Consider the following 18,239-nt stretch of genomic DNA (forward strand, 5'->3'; position numbering starts at 1 on the left):
GGAAGCTTCTGCTGGCCCTTGGTTGATCATGGGTAGAATGCTGTCTAATCAATTACTTGTATTTATTGAGCCTTTACTGTTTGCAGAGCACTGTACTAAGCGCTAGAGGAGGAACTTACAGTCCAGAAGGCATCCAGGAATGAAATATACGTCTGCTGATTCCCAGCCCTGGGAGCCTCTTGCTGACAGAGCACGGGCTTGGGAGTCAGAGGTCATGGGTTCGAATCCTGGCTCTGCCACTTGTCAGCTGACTGTGGGCAAGTCATTTAACTTCTCTGTGCCTCAGTTACCTCATCTGTAAAATGGGTTTTAAGACTGTGAGCCTCATGTGGGACAACCTTATTACCCTGTATCTACCCTAGCGCTTAGAACAGTGCTCTGCACAAAGTAAGCATTTAACAAATACCAACTTGATTGTTATTATTAACTTGCCTGCTTGTGTGACTTTGAGCAAGTCACTTCACTTCTCTGTGCCTCTGTGATCTCACTTGTAAAATGGGGATTGAGATTGTGAGGCCCATGTGAAACAGGGACTGTGTCCGTCCTTATTTGCTTGTATTCACCCCAGCGCTTAGAACAGTGCCTGGCACAAAGTAAGCACTTGACAAATACCATGATGATAAAATAAGCTCCCACCATAGTGGCAGTTTTGGTGACTTTGGCTACACTGTGCATCAACCAAAGGGGCACCGGAAGAGGGCGGAGAAGTGGAGACCACCCTGGGAAGGAAGGCCTGTTTCTCTTCCTTCCAGGCCCAGCTATCTGAGGTGAGGAGCAGCGAGAGGGGCCTCGCTTACGCTTCTGGAAGAGGCTGCTTCCGCTGGAGATGATGATGGTATTTGTTAAGCACTTACTACGTGCCAGGCACTGTTCTAAGCACTGGTCAACAGGTCTCTGATCAGACTGTGTAGGAGTGGACACGCTAAACTGTAAGCCCATTATAGGCAGAGATTGTCTCTCTTTATTGCTGCATTCTCTGATCAGACTGTGTAGGAGTGGACACGCTAAACTGTAAGCCCATTATAGGCAGAGATTGTCTCTCTTTATTGCTGCATTGTACTTTCTAAGCACTTAGTACAGTGCTCCGCACACAGTAAGTGCTCAATAAATACAATTGAATGAATGAATGAATGGAAGAAACCAAAGCAGTGTGGTCTAGTGGATAGAGCCTGGGCCTGGGAGTCAGAAGGACTGGAATGAATCATTCATTCAGTCGTATTTATAGAGTGCTTTCTGTGTGCAAAGCACTGTACTAAGTGTTTAGGAAAGTACAATATAACAACAAACAGACACATTCCCTGCCCACAATGAGCTCACATATCTGCTGTGTAACTTTGGGCAACTCACTTCACTTCTCTGTGCCTCAGTTACCTCATCTGTAAAATGGGGATGAAGACTGTAAGCAACCTGATTTGCCTGTACCCACCCTAGCACTTACTACAGTGCCTGGCACATAGTGTTTCACAAATACCATTTTTATTATTTCTGTCAACCTGGGTCTCGCTTAAGGGGAGTCTCAAATCTTGCTTATGGAGAGCCCAAGGGGACCTGTTTTGGGCAGGGAATGTGTCTGTTATATTGTTCTACTGTCCTTTCCCAAGTACTTACTACAGTGCTCTGCACACAGTAAGCGCTCAATAAATACAATTGACTGTCTGACTTCCACTTCCCTATACTCCTAAGCTCCATTTCCTGGACACAGAAAACCCTCGTTTTAGGCAAGTCTTATTTCCCTAAGATGGGGCCCGGGGTCGGGTTTTGACTATATTTGCCCACAGCCGTTGGCTGTTATGCAAATGTGGCTGACCATTTGGAAAATGCCAAGCTCTTCTCTTCAACCTGACGGGATCGTGTTTCAACATGACAGCAGAGATGTTTAAAAATCACACGTCCTCCCTGAGGCCTTCCCCGATTAAGCCCTCTTTTTCCCCTATTCCCTCTTCCTTCTGTACCGCCTGTATACCTAGATCTATAGTAAGTCAGTCAGTCGATCAATCGTATTAACTGAGTACTTACTATGTGCCAAGCACTGTACTGAGCACTTAGAAGAGTACCATATAACAACAAAAAGACACATTCCCTGTCCTGTAAAGAAGCAGTATAGGTAGAGCCTGGGCTTGGGAGTCAGAAGGACTTGGGTTTTAATCCCGGCTCTGCCATTTGTCTGCTGTATGACTTTGGGTGAGTCACTTCACTTCTCTGGGCCGCAGTCATCTCATCTGTAAAATGGGGACTGAGACAGTGAGCCCCGTGTGGGACATGAACTGTGTCCAACCTGATTACCTTGTACCCACCCCAGTGCTTAGTACGGTGCCTAGCATATAGTAAGCACTAACAAATACTACTATCATTACTGTACTCTTTAAGGATTTGATAATCACCCCCCCCGCCAGCCTTACAGTACTTCTATACATATCTGTAATTTATTTGTTTCTATAGCTCCCTCTAGACTATAGCTCATCATGGGCAGGGAATGTGTCCGTTATGTTGTTATACTGTCCTCTCCCAAGGGCTTAGTATGGTGCTCTGCACACAGTAAGCGCTCAATAAATGTGATTGATTGATATATCTTTTTCCTCTCCAGACCGTAAGTTCCTTGTGGGAGGAGAACATGTCGAACAACTCTGATGTATTCTCTCAAGTGCTTACTCCAGGACTCCGCACATAGTAAATGCTCGATAAATACCATGAATTGCTTGACAGGAGGGAAAATTCTAGTCATCCAACTTCCTTCTGGGCTCCCCCAGCAGCTGGCCCAGCAGGGAGCTAGTGAGACTCTAAACAGGGTTTCCCTCAGGACCCGGCCTTGGCAGTGCTGAAGCAACAACCAACGCGGGTTTGGATTTTGTTCTCCAATTACAAGCTCTCAAAACAGGTGGTCAGGAAGACCCTGGTAGATGGGTTGGTTTTCCTTAATAACCATAACAGTTATATAATAGGTGCTTACTCTGTGCCAAGCAGCACGCTCAGGGCTGGGACAGACACCAGGTGATCAGATTGGATACCATCCCTGTCCCACTCTATCATCTGACTCTATCATCTATTTCCAAGTGCTTAGCACCATGCTCTGCACACCATCAGAACTCAGTAAATACCACAGATTGATGATAATAATGAGTAATTATTGTGTTTTTTTTAAGTGTTCACTACATGTCAGGCACTATTAAGCCCTGGGGTGGACCCAAGCAAATTGGGGTGGACGCATTCCTTGTCCCACATGGGACTCACAGTCTCAATTCCCATTTTACAGATGAGGTAACTGAGGCTCAGAGAAGCAGAGTGACTTGTCCAAGATCACACAGCAGAAAAGTGGTGGGGCTGGGATTAGAACCCATGATCTTCTGAGTCCCAGGCCTGTGCTCTAACCACTAGACCATGCTGACTAATTGACTGATGGATAGTTTGCGACTAGGAGATGCACCCAGAATCATTCGCTCGTGCTGCCCGATATCTACCTGACACCCAAAGCCAACTGAACGCTTCAAGGACAGAGGGTCTCAATTTTCTGTCTTAACAGCCAGCACCCCTCTGGAGTGGCTGGTGGAACATGGGCTTGGTGTCCCTTTCTTCTGATGACAGGAAATCAAAACCCCTTCCCCTGGCTTGCCCGGCAGGAATGAATTCACTTGAACCGACATGGTGGTGCTTTTAGGGTGACCTGTTTATTTGACGCACGTTTGCCCGCTCCGCCCAGGTAGGCCTGCCTTACCTTTAAGATGCACGAACCCCTCCCCGGACTTTCTCCGAACCCAGATACGCCAACCATATCTTAGTTTCAAAGCAACTCAAAACCCCCAACCCTTCTGTGGAGGCTGAAACACGCCTACCCCTATTCCTTAAGATCACGGCAGGCCCAGTTTCCCCTCTTTGGCTCACGAGAAGACAATAAGCAACAATAAAGACGCAGAATGATGAGACCTGAAATGCCTGGGGCCCATTTACCTGGGAGGTGATCCAGAAAAGAAAGCAGCCTCAGAAAAAAGCCCCCTTCTTATAGACCAATCTGGCCCTGGAAAAGTTTGGGGAGAGGGTGGGGGGGCTCACCAGTTGTTTCAATCAATCAACCATTCAATCGTATTTATTGAGCGCTGAACTACGCGCTTGGGAGAGTACAATATAATAACAAATAGACACATTCACTGCCAAACAGACCATCTCACAGTCTAAAGTGGGAGACAGACATTAACAGAAATAAATAAATAAATTACAGATATATACATATGTGCTGTGGAGTTGGGAGGGAAGATGAATGAAGGAGCAAGTAAGAGCTACTCAGAAGGGAGTGGGAAAAGAGGAGAGGAGGGTTTAAGTCAAGGAAGACTTCTTGGAGGAGATGTGCCTTCACCAAGGCTTTGAAGTGGGGGAGAACAATTATCTGTCTGATATGAGGATTGAGCACTTACTACTGGAGATCACTATACTAAGCTCTTGGGAGAGAGTACAGTCTACCAGAATTGGTAGACACGTTCCCTGCCCACTACAAGTTTTCAGTCTAGAGGGGGAGGCAGACATTAAGATAAATCAATAAATTCAGATAGGGACACAAGTGTTGCGAGGCTGGCAGGGCATGGGTAGAGGGATCAAATCCAAGTGCAAAGGTGATACAGAAGGAAGTGGGAGAAGAGGAAATGAGGGTTTAGTCAGGGAAGGCCTCTTGGGAAGGAAAGCCTTGAGCCTTGAGCCCATTCCCTCCACCTGTTAGAAAACATGAGGTGACTGACCCTTTCCACTGGTGAGAAGGGGTGTTTTCCCAGCCTATTTGGCTCCAGGACCCTGCTCGAGTTCTCACATGCCACAGTTTTACACATGACACAAGCCCTCCGAGGAAAGTCGGGGGTCAGGAGAGGAGACAGGTTCCCGCTAGGAGCACCATGGTGGCCCTTATGGGCTCTTAGCCAAACTTCGACAGCAAAACCGCCTCTTTCCCCTAGAGACCCTGTAGAGGCTGACAAACCCGCTGAGCCAAACACAATATCCACACACTCCCTTGGAACAGCAAGTCGAATTTGTTTCGAGGGATTTGGGAACGCCCTTCACTCTCCCCCACATCCCCTGAATCAGACGGTGCCTGGTGGAAGGTGGGGGACACATATCCCTATTAAACAGGAGGTCACACACCCCCTTCTGAGTGCGGCTTGAATCCACCCGACTCTTAGTACAATGCCTGGCACTTAGTAAGCACTTAACAAATACCATTATTATTATTATCATCATTATTTCCCTGTAGATTACAACTCCTTGTGGACAGGAATGCATCTACCAATTCTAGTCTATTGGAATAACAATACTTATTGTGTTGTCTTATGCTGTCGAGTCATCTCCGATCCATAGCGATGCCACAGATGCATCTCTTCCAGAACACCCCACCTCCACCTGCAATCATTCTGGTAGTGTATCCATAGAGTTTTCTTGGTAAACAATACTAATAACTATGGTATTTTAAGCATAATAATAATTGTAGTATCTGTGAAGTGCTCACTCTATAATGAGCGCTGGAGTGGAGACAAGATATTCAGGTCAGACACAATCCCTGCCCCACGTCAATCATATTTATTGAGCGCGTACTGTGTGCAGATCACTGTACTAAGTGCTTGGGAGAGTATAGTATAACAATAAATAGACACATTCCCTTCCCACAATGAGCTTACAGTCCAAGTGGGAAGGAGAACAGGTATTTACTTTCCCAAGTGCTTAGTATATTGCGACTTACAGTCTAAGTGGGAGAAAAAGTTCTTTTAATAGTATTTGTAAAGCACTTACTATTTTTGTTAGGCAATGTTCTAAGCACTAGAGTAGATAAAAGTGAGACATGGGGCTCACAGCCTAAGTAAGAGGGAGAACAAGTACTGAATTCCCCATTTTGCAGTCGAGGAAACTGAGGCCCACAGAACTGAAGTGACTTTCCCAAGATCACTCAGCAGATAAGCGGCAGAGCTGAGATCAGAACTCAGGTCCTCTGGCTCCCAGGCCTGTACTCTATCCACTAGGCCATGCTGCTTACCTAAGACATTTGCTTTCCCCATTCCCCGCACACAGGAAGCGCTCAGTAATTTCCACCGGTGATTTCTCCAAGTCTACCTGGCGCTCACTGAATCCGCCCGCCGCCCCCCCAAATAAGCAGCGGTACCGGGGTGCCCTACCGAATAGACCCCGGGGTTCGGACGGGCTTCTCTCCGTGCTCCTGCTCTGGTCCTTGCGCTTCTTGCTTCCTCTCAGACTGCCAAAGCGCTTCATGAGCCACCACAGCTTCCGCCGGACCTCCGGCCTCCGCTAACCATTCCCAGTTCAGAGGCACCGAGGCGTCTGTCCCAAGCCCGGGGGAAGACAGCCTTCCGTCCACCTGCCCCCGAGGAAAGTGGGGGTGGATGGGGAGGGGGCCACAGAAGTGCTGCTCCCGCCTCCCCCAGGAAACCCAACGCCTTCAGCAGAAGCTCCGGGTCGTTGGGCCCAAGGCCGGGAGCCGGCAAGAAGACTCTGCACCGGGCTGGAAGCCGCGGGGGTCAAGGGTCACGCAAGAGCCGCCCGTCTCCGCCGCCACTGAGGTCTGTACACACCAAACCTCCGGCCTCGGTTCCCCCCACGGAACACCTCTTGGGGTGCACACTGCCCCGGGGGAGCGGGGGTCCCGTCCAAACAGCTTCCGCTCCGCCGGCCTGCGGGCACCAAAGCCAGATCAGCCGGGGCAATGACCCATCCCAAACCGGCCTCGTTCCTTAACCAGTCAGGAAAGCTTTCGGGACCCTGGACCGCGATCTGGCCCGTGGATCTGTTTTGGCAGCGAAGGTCAGCCGCTGACTGATAAGCTCCGTTTGGAAAAGAAGAAGTAGTCAGAAGAAGAGGAAAAGACTAAAGAGGCAGAGAAAATCCAAGTCCTCTTGAGGAGAATTGTCATGTGCGGTTCTGCATGATGTCTCTTTAAAAAGACTGTAAAAGGAAACCTCTCAGGGCAGGCAATCCTGGTCACTTAATTGGCCGGAGCACATTCCCTTTCTGACATGACATCACACAACTATTTTGATTCATGTGTTCTAGGACTCAACAGGGTGACGGGGTTGGTCGGGGGGAGGAGGGTGAGTTTCCAAGCCCCAAGACCCCGGGCCGATAAGGGTGGCCCGGCCGGGCCACCACTTTGTAGAAAGCTATGTATGCCTGGGTTCTCTATGCGGGTTCTTATCTGTACTAAGCGCTAATTCCAAATGCCACGAAAGCCTGATGAGGAGTTATCTACAGCTCGTTTGGCCTGAGTGCATGAGCAGCAGTGCAGCCTGACGGATAAAGCCCAAGCCTGGCAGTCAGAAGGGCTCGGGTTTTAAGCCCGGGTCCGCCGCTTGTCTGCTGTATTGTCTTCGGCAAGTCACTCCACTTCTCTGTACCTCAGTTCCCTCATCTGTAAAATGGGGATTAAGACTGTGAGCCCCCATGGGGCAGGGACTGTGTCCAACCTCGGACCTACCCCAGCACTTAGTACAGCGTACACTGGGGAAGACCTCTTGGAAGAGATGGGACCAGCGAGGTCAATCCAATAAATCAACTGTACTTACTGAGCTGTTTCTGTACTGGACTGTACAGACCACTGCACTAAATGCTTTGGAGAGAACGGATCTGGATCAACTTGGAGATGACAACTTGGAGATGATATTTTAAGTACTAAAGTGGCAGGAGGAGGAGAAGGGTGACAACTGTCTCCTCCCCCCGCAACGACTACTGACTCTCAAGTGCTTAGTACAGTGCCTTGTACACAGTAAGAGCTCAATAAAAACCATTGATTGATTTATTAATAATTCAGGGCAGTTCACTTGACATCAGCAGGGTGTCTTATAGACAGGTGATCTTTCTAATAATAATAATAATAATAATAGTAATTATGGTATTTGTTAAGAGTTTACTATATGCCAGGCACTGTACTAAGTGCTGGGGTGTATAAGCAAATTGGGTTGGACACAATCCCTGTTATACGTGGGGCTCACAGTCCCAATCCTCATTTTACAGATGAGGTAACTGAGGCACCGAGAAGAGAAGTGAAGTGACTTCCCCAAGGCTGCACAGCAGACAAGTAGCCGAGATTAGAACCCACGACCGTCTGACTCCCAGGCCCGTGCTCTATCCACTATGCCATGCTGCTTTCTCCCCTCAAACTGTGCCCCCAAAACAGTTTCTTTTTTTTTTTTAGCTGAATTATCCAAATAAAATACACCAAATCTCACTTTATGTTGTAGATGCAGTTCCAGAACCAAGTTGAATCAATCAATCAATGGTATTTATTGAGTGCTTAAGGTGTGCAGAGCTCTGCACTTAGCACTTGGGAGAGTGTGATATAACAGCTGGTAAACAAGTTCCTTGCTCACAAGGACCTAACCGCCTAGAGGGGGAGATATATTAAAATAAATTACAGATAGGGATATAAGTGCTGAGAGGCTCAGATGGGGGTGAATAAAGAGTACAAATGCAAGTGCGAAGCAAGGAAGAAGCAAGAAGGATTATGGAAAAGGAGGGCTTAGGCAGGGAAGCTTCTTGGAGATGTGATTTTAAATTGAAAAATTTCCTTTCCAAGGAAGAACAAATGATGTGGAAAATCTGTAACAATACTGAAAGGTATTGTAATACAAGAGGGTTAGAAGGAGGGAGGAGAGGAGAGATAGAGAGATGAATGAGAGATAACAGAGAAGAAGAAGAAAAAGGGAGAGGAGTAGAGAGATAGGGAAAGAGAGGGAGAGAGAGAGATCTCTAATCCCAGCTCTTCCATTTGCCTGCTGTGTGACCTTGGGCAAGTCTATTCACTTGTCTGTGCCTCAGTTTCCTCATCTGTAAAATTAGGATGCAATACCCATTCTCACACCTACTTAGAGCATGATTTTCATGGGGGCAGGGACTATGCCTGACCTGATTATCTTGTACCCCAGTGCTTTACACAAAGTAAGCACTTAAATATTAATAATAATGTTGGTATTTGTTAAGCGCTTACTATGTGCCGAGCACTGTTCTAAGCGCTGGGGTAGACACGGGGAATCAGCTTGTCCCACGTGGGGCTCACAGTCTTAATCCCCATTTTACAGATGAGGTAACTGAGGCACAGAGAAGTTGTGACTTGCCCAAAGTCACACAGCTGACAAGTGGCTGAGGGGGATTCGAACCCATGACCTCTGACTCCAAAGCCCATGCTCTTTCCTCTGAGCCACGTTTGTTACTGCTACTAGTAATAATATTGGGGGAGAGAATTAGAGGAATAGACAAGACAGGGATAGAGGAATGAGAGACAGAGAAGAAAGAAGGAAGAGGGAGAGTTTAGGGGAGAAAGGGAGAGAGAGAATAAGAAGGTGGGGGAAGAGAGAGGGACAAGAGATGTTTTTTATTCTATTTGTTATGTGCTTCCTATGTGCCAGGCACTGAAATAAGCACTGGGGTAGATGCAACTTAATCAGGTTGGACACAGTCCATGTCCCACATGGGGCTCACAGTCTTATTCTCATTTTACAGATGAGGTAACCGAGGCAAAAGAAGTAAAGTGACTTGCCTAAGGTGACCAGCAGACAAGTGGCGATGCCAGAATTAAAACCCAGGTCCTTGTGACTCCCAGGCCCGTGCTCTCTATCCATTAGTCCACACTGCTTCTCTTCTGCCCTCATCTGATTGGAATCCCAAAGTCCTCCATGGGGGACATGGACCATATCTAACTCCCAATTGAGTATTCTCTCCCAACGCTTAGTACAATGCTCTGCACACTTCATTAAAACTATTACTACCAAAGACCTACGCCCATCTCACTAGACAAACTAATTGGCACCTTTCCCGCCAGCCTCCCTCAGGGCTGCCCACGGGGAGTCAGATGTTTCCCAGGGCGGTGATTACAGTCAGAGGCTCTCAACCCCATCCCCTCAACATCTGCCTCCTCGAGGAAGCTCTCCTCGGGTGTCACAGCCGGACCATTGGTGATTAGGCCCCAGCGAGTTCAGACCAGAGCCATTTTGGGAAGGAGCAGAAATGTTAAACTTCCCCCTCAAAAGGAAAAAGAGGGGTTATTACTCCAGGTTGGAAACTTTGATGACTGAGGGAACTTCCCTAGAGACTCATGGAGCCCATTACAGTGCCGTGCCCGCAACAGACGCTCAGCAAATGCTGACGACGATAACCCAGCGCAGAGGCAGGACGGCCAAGGAGTCCCCCTGCCCCCTAGCTCCCTTCACCATGAATCGAAAAGTTTCTCTCTAAGCAGTGACCACTCGCCCCCCCCGGATCTCCCCCATTTACAACAACCCCCCATTTTTGCGCACAGAGAGAAGGAAGACAGAGTGAATCGATCAATTGCTATTTATTGAGCACTTACACATCTTAGGCAAACCCACTCTCCTGGTGTCTATTCCAAGAAACTGGTTCTTTTTCTAGAGGGCGTTTCTCATACAAAGATCCCCACTGGTAAGGACCAACCCGTACACCATTACCAACCCCTTTATATTTTTTAAAAATGGTATTTGTCAAGCATTTAATACATGCCAGGCACTGTACTAAGTGCTTGTAGATGTAAGCTAATCAGGTTGGACACAGTCCCTATCCCGCTTGGGGCTCATTGCCTTAATCCGCCTTTGCAAGATGAGGTAAATGAGGCCCAGAGAATAGAAGCGATTTGCCCAAGGTCACCAGCAGACAAGTGGCAGAGCTGGAATTAAAACCCAAGTCCTTCTGACTCCCAGGCTAGTGCTCTACCCACTAGGTCACCACGCTGCTTCTCCCCATCTTGAGGGCGATGATTGGGTCTTTAATTTCTGTGGTCTGTGTTCACTGCAAAGGGTAAATGCTGTAGATGATGATGACGGGAATGTGGAAAATTCCAATCCCCGGGGGCTGGGCAGGAGGCAGTGGGAGAAAACTCCAACCCCTACCTGCTGCAGGGTCTCCCCAGCGTTCTCTAGGTGAATAGTTTGGAACTATGCAAAAGAGAAACAGAGTGACCTAGTGGGTAGAGCACGGGCCTGGGAGTCAGAAGGACCTGGGTTCTAATTACGGCTCCGCCCCTTGTCTGCTGGATGACCTCGGGCAAGTAGCTTTACTTCTCTGTGCCTCAATTCCCTCGTCTGTCAAATGGGAATTAAGACTGTGTCCCATGTGGGATAAGGACTGTGTCCAACCTGATTAGCTTATATCTACCCCAGTGCTTAGTACAGTGCCTGGCACATAGTAAGCACTTAAGTCATAAAAAAAAAAAATATGGGGCTTTTGGAGCTCATTGGCCAGAACTTCCCCGGGCAGCCAGCAATTTGATTCAATTCAATCGTACTGATCGAATGCTTACTGTGTGCAAAGCACTGTATTAAATACTTGAATGAGTAAGTATTGTACTAATACTTAGAGAAGCAGCATGGCTCAGTGGAAAGAGCCTGGGCTTGGGAGTCAGAGGTCATGGGTTCAAATCCCAGCCCAGCCACTTGTCAGCTGTGTGACTTGGGCAAGTCACTTAACTTTTCTGGGCCTCAGTTACCCCATCTGTAAAATGGAGATTAAGACCGTGAGCCCCACATGGGATAACCTGAACACTTGTCTTCTCCCCAGCACTTAGAACAGTGCTTTGCACATAGTAAGCGCTTAACAAATGCCATCATTATTATTATTACTGGGAGAGTACCCTAACAACCCAGACCTCTCCAAACGGACGAGGGCCAGATGGAACCACCGAGGGGAGGGGAGGGTGGTGTTACCAAGGTTAACGTTTCTAAATGCTAGGCAGAAGCGTTCTATGGGTTCGAATCCCGGCTCTGCCACTTGTCAGCAGTGTGACCGTGGGCAAGTCACTTCACTTCTCTGGGCCTCAGTTCCCTCATCTGTAAAATGGGGATTAAGACTGTGAGCCCCACGTGGGACAACCTGATGACCCTGTATCTCCCCCAGCGCTTAGAACAGTGCTCTGCACACAGTAAGCGCTTAACAAATACCAACATTATTATTCTATTACCTTATTTATTTCGTTAATGAGGTGGCTATCTCCTTGATTCTATTGATCTTGATGATGTTGTCTTGTTTTGTTGTGTAGCTTTGCTGTCGGTCTCCCCGGTTTCGACTGTGAGCCCGTTATTGGGCAGAGGTTGTCTCTGTTGTTGAAATGTATATTCCAAGTGCTCAGTACAGTGCTCTGCACATAGTAAGTGCTCAATAAATACGATCGAATGAATAAATGAGGTGCCCGGGGCCACTGCACAATCCCCAATCTCCTCTCAGGAGCTGTTTGGGGTGGGCTCTGTCGCCCTCCTGTGGCCACTGGAAGATGCTACCGAAACCCAAAGGCTGCCCGCAGTCATACTTACTGAGCGCTCATTTTGTGCACAGCACTCTACTAAAGCTTGCGAGAGCACAATATAACAGAGTTGGTAGACATATTCCCGGTAAAGGCTTTATGCCTTCACATGAAGGCAAGCAGTGTGGCTAGAGAAGCAGCATGGCTCAGTGGCAAGAGCCCGGGCTTGGGAATCAGAGATCAGGGGTTCAAATTCCGGCTCAGCCACTTGTCAGCTGTGTGACTTGGGGCAAGTCACTTCACTTCTCTGTGCCTCAGTTACCCCATCTGTAAAATGGGGATAAAGACCGTGAGCCCATATGGGACAACCTGATCACCTTGTATCCTCCCCAGCACTTAGAACAGTGCTTTACACATAGTAAGTGCTTAACAAATGCCATAATTATTATTATTATCTCTTCCAAGAGGCCTTCCCTGACTAAACTCTCCTTTCCTCTTCTCCCACTTCCTTCTGTGTCGCCCTGACTTTCTCCCTTTATTCATCCCTCCCACCAGCCCCCAAGCACTTACGTACATATCTGTCATTTATTTATTTTAATGTCTGTCTCCCCCTCTATATTGTAAGCTTGTTGTAGGCAGGGAATGTGCCTGTTTCTTGCTATACTGTACTCTCCCAAGCTCTTAGCACAGTGCTTTGCACACAGTAAGTGCTCAATAAATACGAATGAATGAATCTTCCCCGATTACCCCAACCCCTGAGGCCATCCCTCTGCTTCTTGTGGGCAGGGAAAGTGCCAAGCAACAATGTTGGACCATCCCCTCCCAAGCGCCTAGTTCGATGCTCTGCACGCAGCGAGAGCTCAATAAATAGCATCGATCGATCAATCCTGACGATGCAAACCACCCCCGGCCTGAGCGCTAGGCAACGACTGACCGCCAAGCACCATCTCTGCCTCATTGGACCTCACTTTGCCGAGAAAGGCCCATTCTCCATGCCCCAACCCACTTCCCAACACAGAGAGCCGGTCTCTTACTTTTTCTCGATCTGGAGAAGAACTTGATGCCCCCGGGTGAGGTAGACGGGTTGGAGCCGGGGGAGGACTCCTTGGATGAGGACCGGAAGATCCCGCTGAAACTCATGCGCCGCGGGGAGCGGGGGGGAGATTCCTGGTAGGGGAACGGGAACATGGTCTTGGGGGACCCGGGGCTGGTCTTGGGCCTTGTCGGGGCCGACACGGGGCTGGAAGGGCGGGGTTGGGATCCCTTCGTGAAGAAGCTCTTGGAAGGGCTCCCGGAACTAAAATTCCCATCCACCTAGGGGAGAAGAGGAGAAAAGAGAGTGGGTTAAATCAGGTCAGGGGCGGGACTGGGGCTGAGACTCATATCTGAACGCTTCTCTTGAAGCCAGACAAGCAGTATGGCCTAATGGAAAGAGCCCGGGCCTGGGAGTCAGGGACCTGGGTTCCAATCTTGGCTCCGCTGCTTGCTGGCCGAGTGACCTGGAACAGATCGCTTCACTTCTCTGGGCCTCAGTTTCCTCACCTGTAAAGTGGGGATTCAATCCCCGCTCTCCCTCCTCCTTAGACAATGAGCCCCATGTGGAAAAGAGTTATCAATCAATCAATTGTATTTACTGACAACTTTCTGTGTGTAGTGCACTGTACTAAGCTCTTGGGACAGTACAAAAGAGTTTTTAGACAAGTTCCCTGCCCGCAACGAGCTTAGTCTTCTCTCCTAGCTTCGTCAGTACCTCATAATAGTAATGATAATATTAACCTAGTGAGAGCCGAATAATGCCAAAAAAGCCAACCATGTTGATGTTTGGAGAAACTCCTTCTTTTTGGGGAATCGCCCCTCCCAACATCCAGGCATGCAAGGGAGATTAACGTCCGAGGAGGCCACCAGCTACTCTGGCATGGAAGACCCGATTCCGAGTCCTGGGAGGAGCTGGGAGCGAGGCTGCGCCTACCTTGCGAGAAGCATGTTTCTCAGCGCTCTCCAGGTCTCCGTCCAGGAAGGGCATGGCAAACGTGCTAAGGTCCTAGGGCAAAGAGAGGAAAGCCGGCGTTACTCCAAGCAGCATGACTGCTCTGGCCCTCTGCCAGCCCATCCCTCCCCTCAGGACCCATCCAGATGTTTACTGCATCCTACATGGACCGCTCCCCTTTGCCCGACTTGCTCGCTCTGGACAACTGTCCTGGGCTAGCAAAAAGCTGCCAGAGGCTGGTAGCATTCCACCTTCCTCAAGAAGCCATAGGGTCGGGGTGGGGAGGATGAGGGGGGAGTGGAAGAGGAGAAGATAAGTCGGGTTCTGGGGAGGAGGGAGGAGTAGAGGATGCTCTGTTGTACTCTACGCTCCCAAGTGTTTAATACAGTGCTCTGCATACAGTAAGGACTCAGTAAATACCACTGATTGATTGGTTGATTCAGATCAATCAGGCTAGAGTACTGAGGACCCTGAAACGTCTTTTAACAGTAAGTCCCTGCAGCTCTTATTGTTAATAATAAGAATACCGCTATTACTGCTATTACTTGCTAATTGCTCACTATGTGCCAGGCACTGTTGTAAGTGCTGGGGGTAGATACACGCTAATGAAATTGGACAAGGCCCTTGTCTCCCGCGGGGCTCACAGTCTTAATCTCCATTTTACAGATGAAGTAACTGAGGCACAGAGAAGTTAAGTGACTTGGCCAAGGTCCCACAGCAGCCAGGTGGCAGAGCACTACAACTATTACAAGCCAAGCATCATAATAAGAGCTGGGGGACATATAAGATAATCAGGTTGGACACAATCCCTGTCCTTCACGGAGCTCCCAGTCTAATGAGGAGGGAAAACAGGTTTTCAAATCCCTATTTTACAGATGAGGAAACTGAGGCACAGAGAGGTTAAGTGACTGGTCCAAGGTGATCCAGCAGGAAACTGACAGAGCCAGAATTAGAACTCAGGGCCCCGCCTCCCAGGTCTAGGCTCCTTCCTTTAGACCCTACTGCTTCTCAAGCCTTCTCTTTGGTCTTTCAAGGCTCTCCAGGAGGCGGGTCACTCCAGCAATGCTGGATGGGAAATGCGCCACAGCTGCTAGTGTAGGAACAATGCAGGAACTGACTCCAGAGCCGCAGCTGACATTCCAGAAGGACACAGGATCCTGGAGTCTGTCTCTCTACCGTGGTTCCGGAATTCCTTCCAGCCAGAGGAACCCGTGGGGAGGACAACCGTATCTCACCTGCACTCTCTAGGCCTTCCATTTGCCCACATGACCCCCAAGTTTCTCCCTTGCTCCTGTCCTGAATAAAAAGCCAGGAATAAATATTGGACTCTGCCTTAAATCACTGGACAGTTCTGGGCAGATCATGTGACTTTACCGTCTCTATCACTGGCAAAATGGCACCCCTTTCTCCCTGCCCTGAAATTCACCTTTCCCTAAGATACTATCTGCCTTCTTCTAATAAATGCCTCAATTTCACAATTTCCTCTGGCAGAGAAATGAAGCCTTTGTATGTGATCTCCTTGTCCTGGCAAAACTGAAGGAGGGAGGTATGGGAGGCTAACCAAAATATCGATGCTTCAACTGGAATCATGTTTGGTCATCATTCCAAACAGATCATCCCTTTCCCCTGGGTGACAATGGGCTAGTAAGGAATTACAGGGTTAAAGCCCACAGGTATTCTGCTTCAACTCACTTAGACCAGGCTTCTAATCCCGGCTCTGCCACTTGCCTGGTCTGCGACATCGGGCAAGACACTTACTTTCTCTGTGCCTCAGTTTCCTCATCTGTAAAATGGGTTTCACTATCTGTTCTCTCTCCTACTTAGATTATGAGCCCCATGTGGGCCTGGGACTGTGTCTGACCTGAATATCTTTGTATGGACCCTGGTGCTTATTTGTTACTATCATTACTACAGAGCAAAGAGGAGGCCAGAGCTTGGTCGCTGGGAATCTTGGAAAAACATTTTATTTACACAACTAGTAGCAAAAATAAAGAGGAAATGCTAAATTACTGGAATTCAGTGATGGAGGGAGGAGGATGGAGTTGGGGGGGAGGGAGGGGTGGAAACTCAGTGCTGGAGCCCGATAGGAAATGACCAACCTTAACTGGGACAGAAGTTTCAAATTATTTTCCAACACGGTTCTCTTTGGCAGTTAATCAAAACTTCCCATTTTTTCATGTTGAATTCTCCTCTCTCTATCCATTTTATCACCTCTGTAGCCCCTGAATTTCCTCCCGAAATCAGTGGCCCTTATTCTTATGCCTGGGGAACATATCCTCCAATTGTGGTGGACTGTGACAAAAAAAAATGACCCTCACCATCACAGAAAATCTCCTTAATTTACTCTTGCTTTCTCATGGGAGTTAAAATCAGTATGGTCTACCTCTGCTTCTATCCCCCAACACTCATCAGGCGATTTTAAGTTCACACGAACCCTCTTCTATCCCTCAAGAACCATGGCATAAGATGATGATCCATTCATTCATTCATTCAATCATGTTTACTGAAAGCTTACTGTGTGCAGAGCACTGTACTAAGCACTTGGGAGAGTACAAAATAACGATAAACAGACACATTCTCAGCCCACACAAACTTACATTCTAGAGGGGGAGACATTAACATAAACAAATTAAATTACAGATTTGTACATAACTGTTTTGGGACTGGAAGGGGGGATAAATAACGGAAGCAAGTCAAGGACATGCAGACGGGATTGGGAGAAGGGGAAAGGAGGGCTTAGTGAAGGAAGACCTCTTGGAAGAGATATGCCTTCAGCAAAGCATCACTACCCAAAATAAGAATAAAGTTCACAGAGAGGTTTCCTAGTTCCAAGGATGTTACCCAACAAGTTGCTTTTCCATTGTTTTTGTGTTTGCAGAGGTTTTTGGGTTTTTTAATGGCATTCCTTAAGCACTTACTATGTGCTACGCACCATACTAAATAAACCCTGGGGCAGATACAAGATCATCAAGTTGGACACTGGCCATGACCCACAAGGGCTCACGATACTAATTCCCATTTGACAAGATGAGGTAACAAGATGAGGCCCAGAGAAATGAAGTGACTTGCCCAAGGTCTCCCAGCAGACAAGTGGCAGAACCTGGATTAGAACCCAGGTCCTTGCTCTATCACCTGGGCAATACTGCTTCTCATGCTAGTGAGAAGGGTCTCAAGCCCTGATTTTTGAAGGGATAGGCTCACAGCAGGGGCCCTCAGCTCCCGTGCGTGTCCTTTGCGGCTCTCCTCCTTCAACCACTTAATTACTATTTTTGTCACCCCACATCTGGGCAGCCGCCAGTCGGGAAAGTTCCAGCACCTTCTCTGATTGCCCAGAAAGCCAGGTCTGACCTCTCCTTGAGTTCCGGCTCCCTGTGGGCAGGTTTCCTACTGGGATTTCTGAGCCCTTGGGGACGGGGCTGACTACATCTCGGGCCCCCTCAGGGAGGAATGGAGGAGAGGATCGTTGTTGCCACAGAAACACCTCATTCTTGGTATCAACATGGTACCAGTTTGGAGGAATGCTGGGAGCGGCCTGTGGCCTCTGACCCCTCAGGTCATGCCACTGCTTCTGTGAACAAGAGCAAGTCTGGACAGGTTTGGGTGAAGGTGGTTTTGTCACCCGAAAGGGAATAATCATTTCCAAGTGCAGGCAGTTAGTAACAAAAACATCAATAATAATGATGGTGTTTATTATTACTATGGTCATTATCATTATTAATAGTGATATTTAAGTGCTTACTATGTGTCAAGCACTGTTTAAAGCACTGGGGAAGATAGAGAATGATCAGGTCAGACATAATCCCTATCCCACCATCCCAGCCAGGGGTCAGAATCCAAGCAGTGTGGCCTAGTGGGAAGTAGCGTGGTCTAGTGGATAGAGCATGGGCCTGTGAGTCAGGAGGACCTGGGTTCTAATCCTGCCTCCACCACTCGTCTGTGTGACCTTAGATGAATCATTTCACTTCTCTGTGCCTCAGTTACCTCATTCTGTAAAATGGGGATTAAGACTGTGAGCCCTGTGTGGAACAGGGA

General features: G+C 48.3%; 1 protein-coding gene across 8 annotated transcripts in view; it reads right to left on the reverse strand.

Moving 5' to 3' along the window:
* Positions 1-18,239, reverse strand: part of PRKAG2 (protein kinase AMP-activated non-catalytic subunit gamma 2) — a 173,426-nt gene that overhangs the window by 94,344 nt on the left and 60,843 nt on the right. For 5 of the 8 annotated variants that reach the window (XM_029078158.2, XM_029078157.2, XM_007667869.3 and 2 more), the window contains 2 exons: positions 14,190-14,261; positions 13,255-13,534 (listed from right to left, as the gene is read on the reverse strand). In XM_029078158.2, the coding sequence (XP_028933991.1) occupies positions 13,255-13,534; positions 14,190-14,261 (352 nt within the window). Of the gene's footprint in view, positions 1-6,140; positions 6,903-13,254; positions 13,535-14,189; positions 14,262-18,239 lie in introns of those variants that run through there. The other 3 variants (XM_029078162.2, XM_029078165.1, XM_029078161.1) reach the window with 3 other exon arrangements.

This window comes from Ornithorhynchus anatinus, chromosome 13 (assembly GCF_004115215.2).
Source record: "Ornithorhynchus anatinus isolate Pmale09 chromosome 13, mOrnAna1.pri.v4, whole genome shotgun sequence".
In the NCBI taxonomy this organism is placed as follows: Eukaryota; Metazoa; Chordata; class Mammalia; order Monotremata; family Ornithorhynchidae; genus Ornithorhynchus; species Ornithorhynchus anatinus.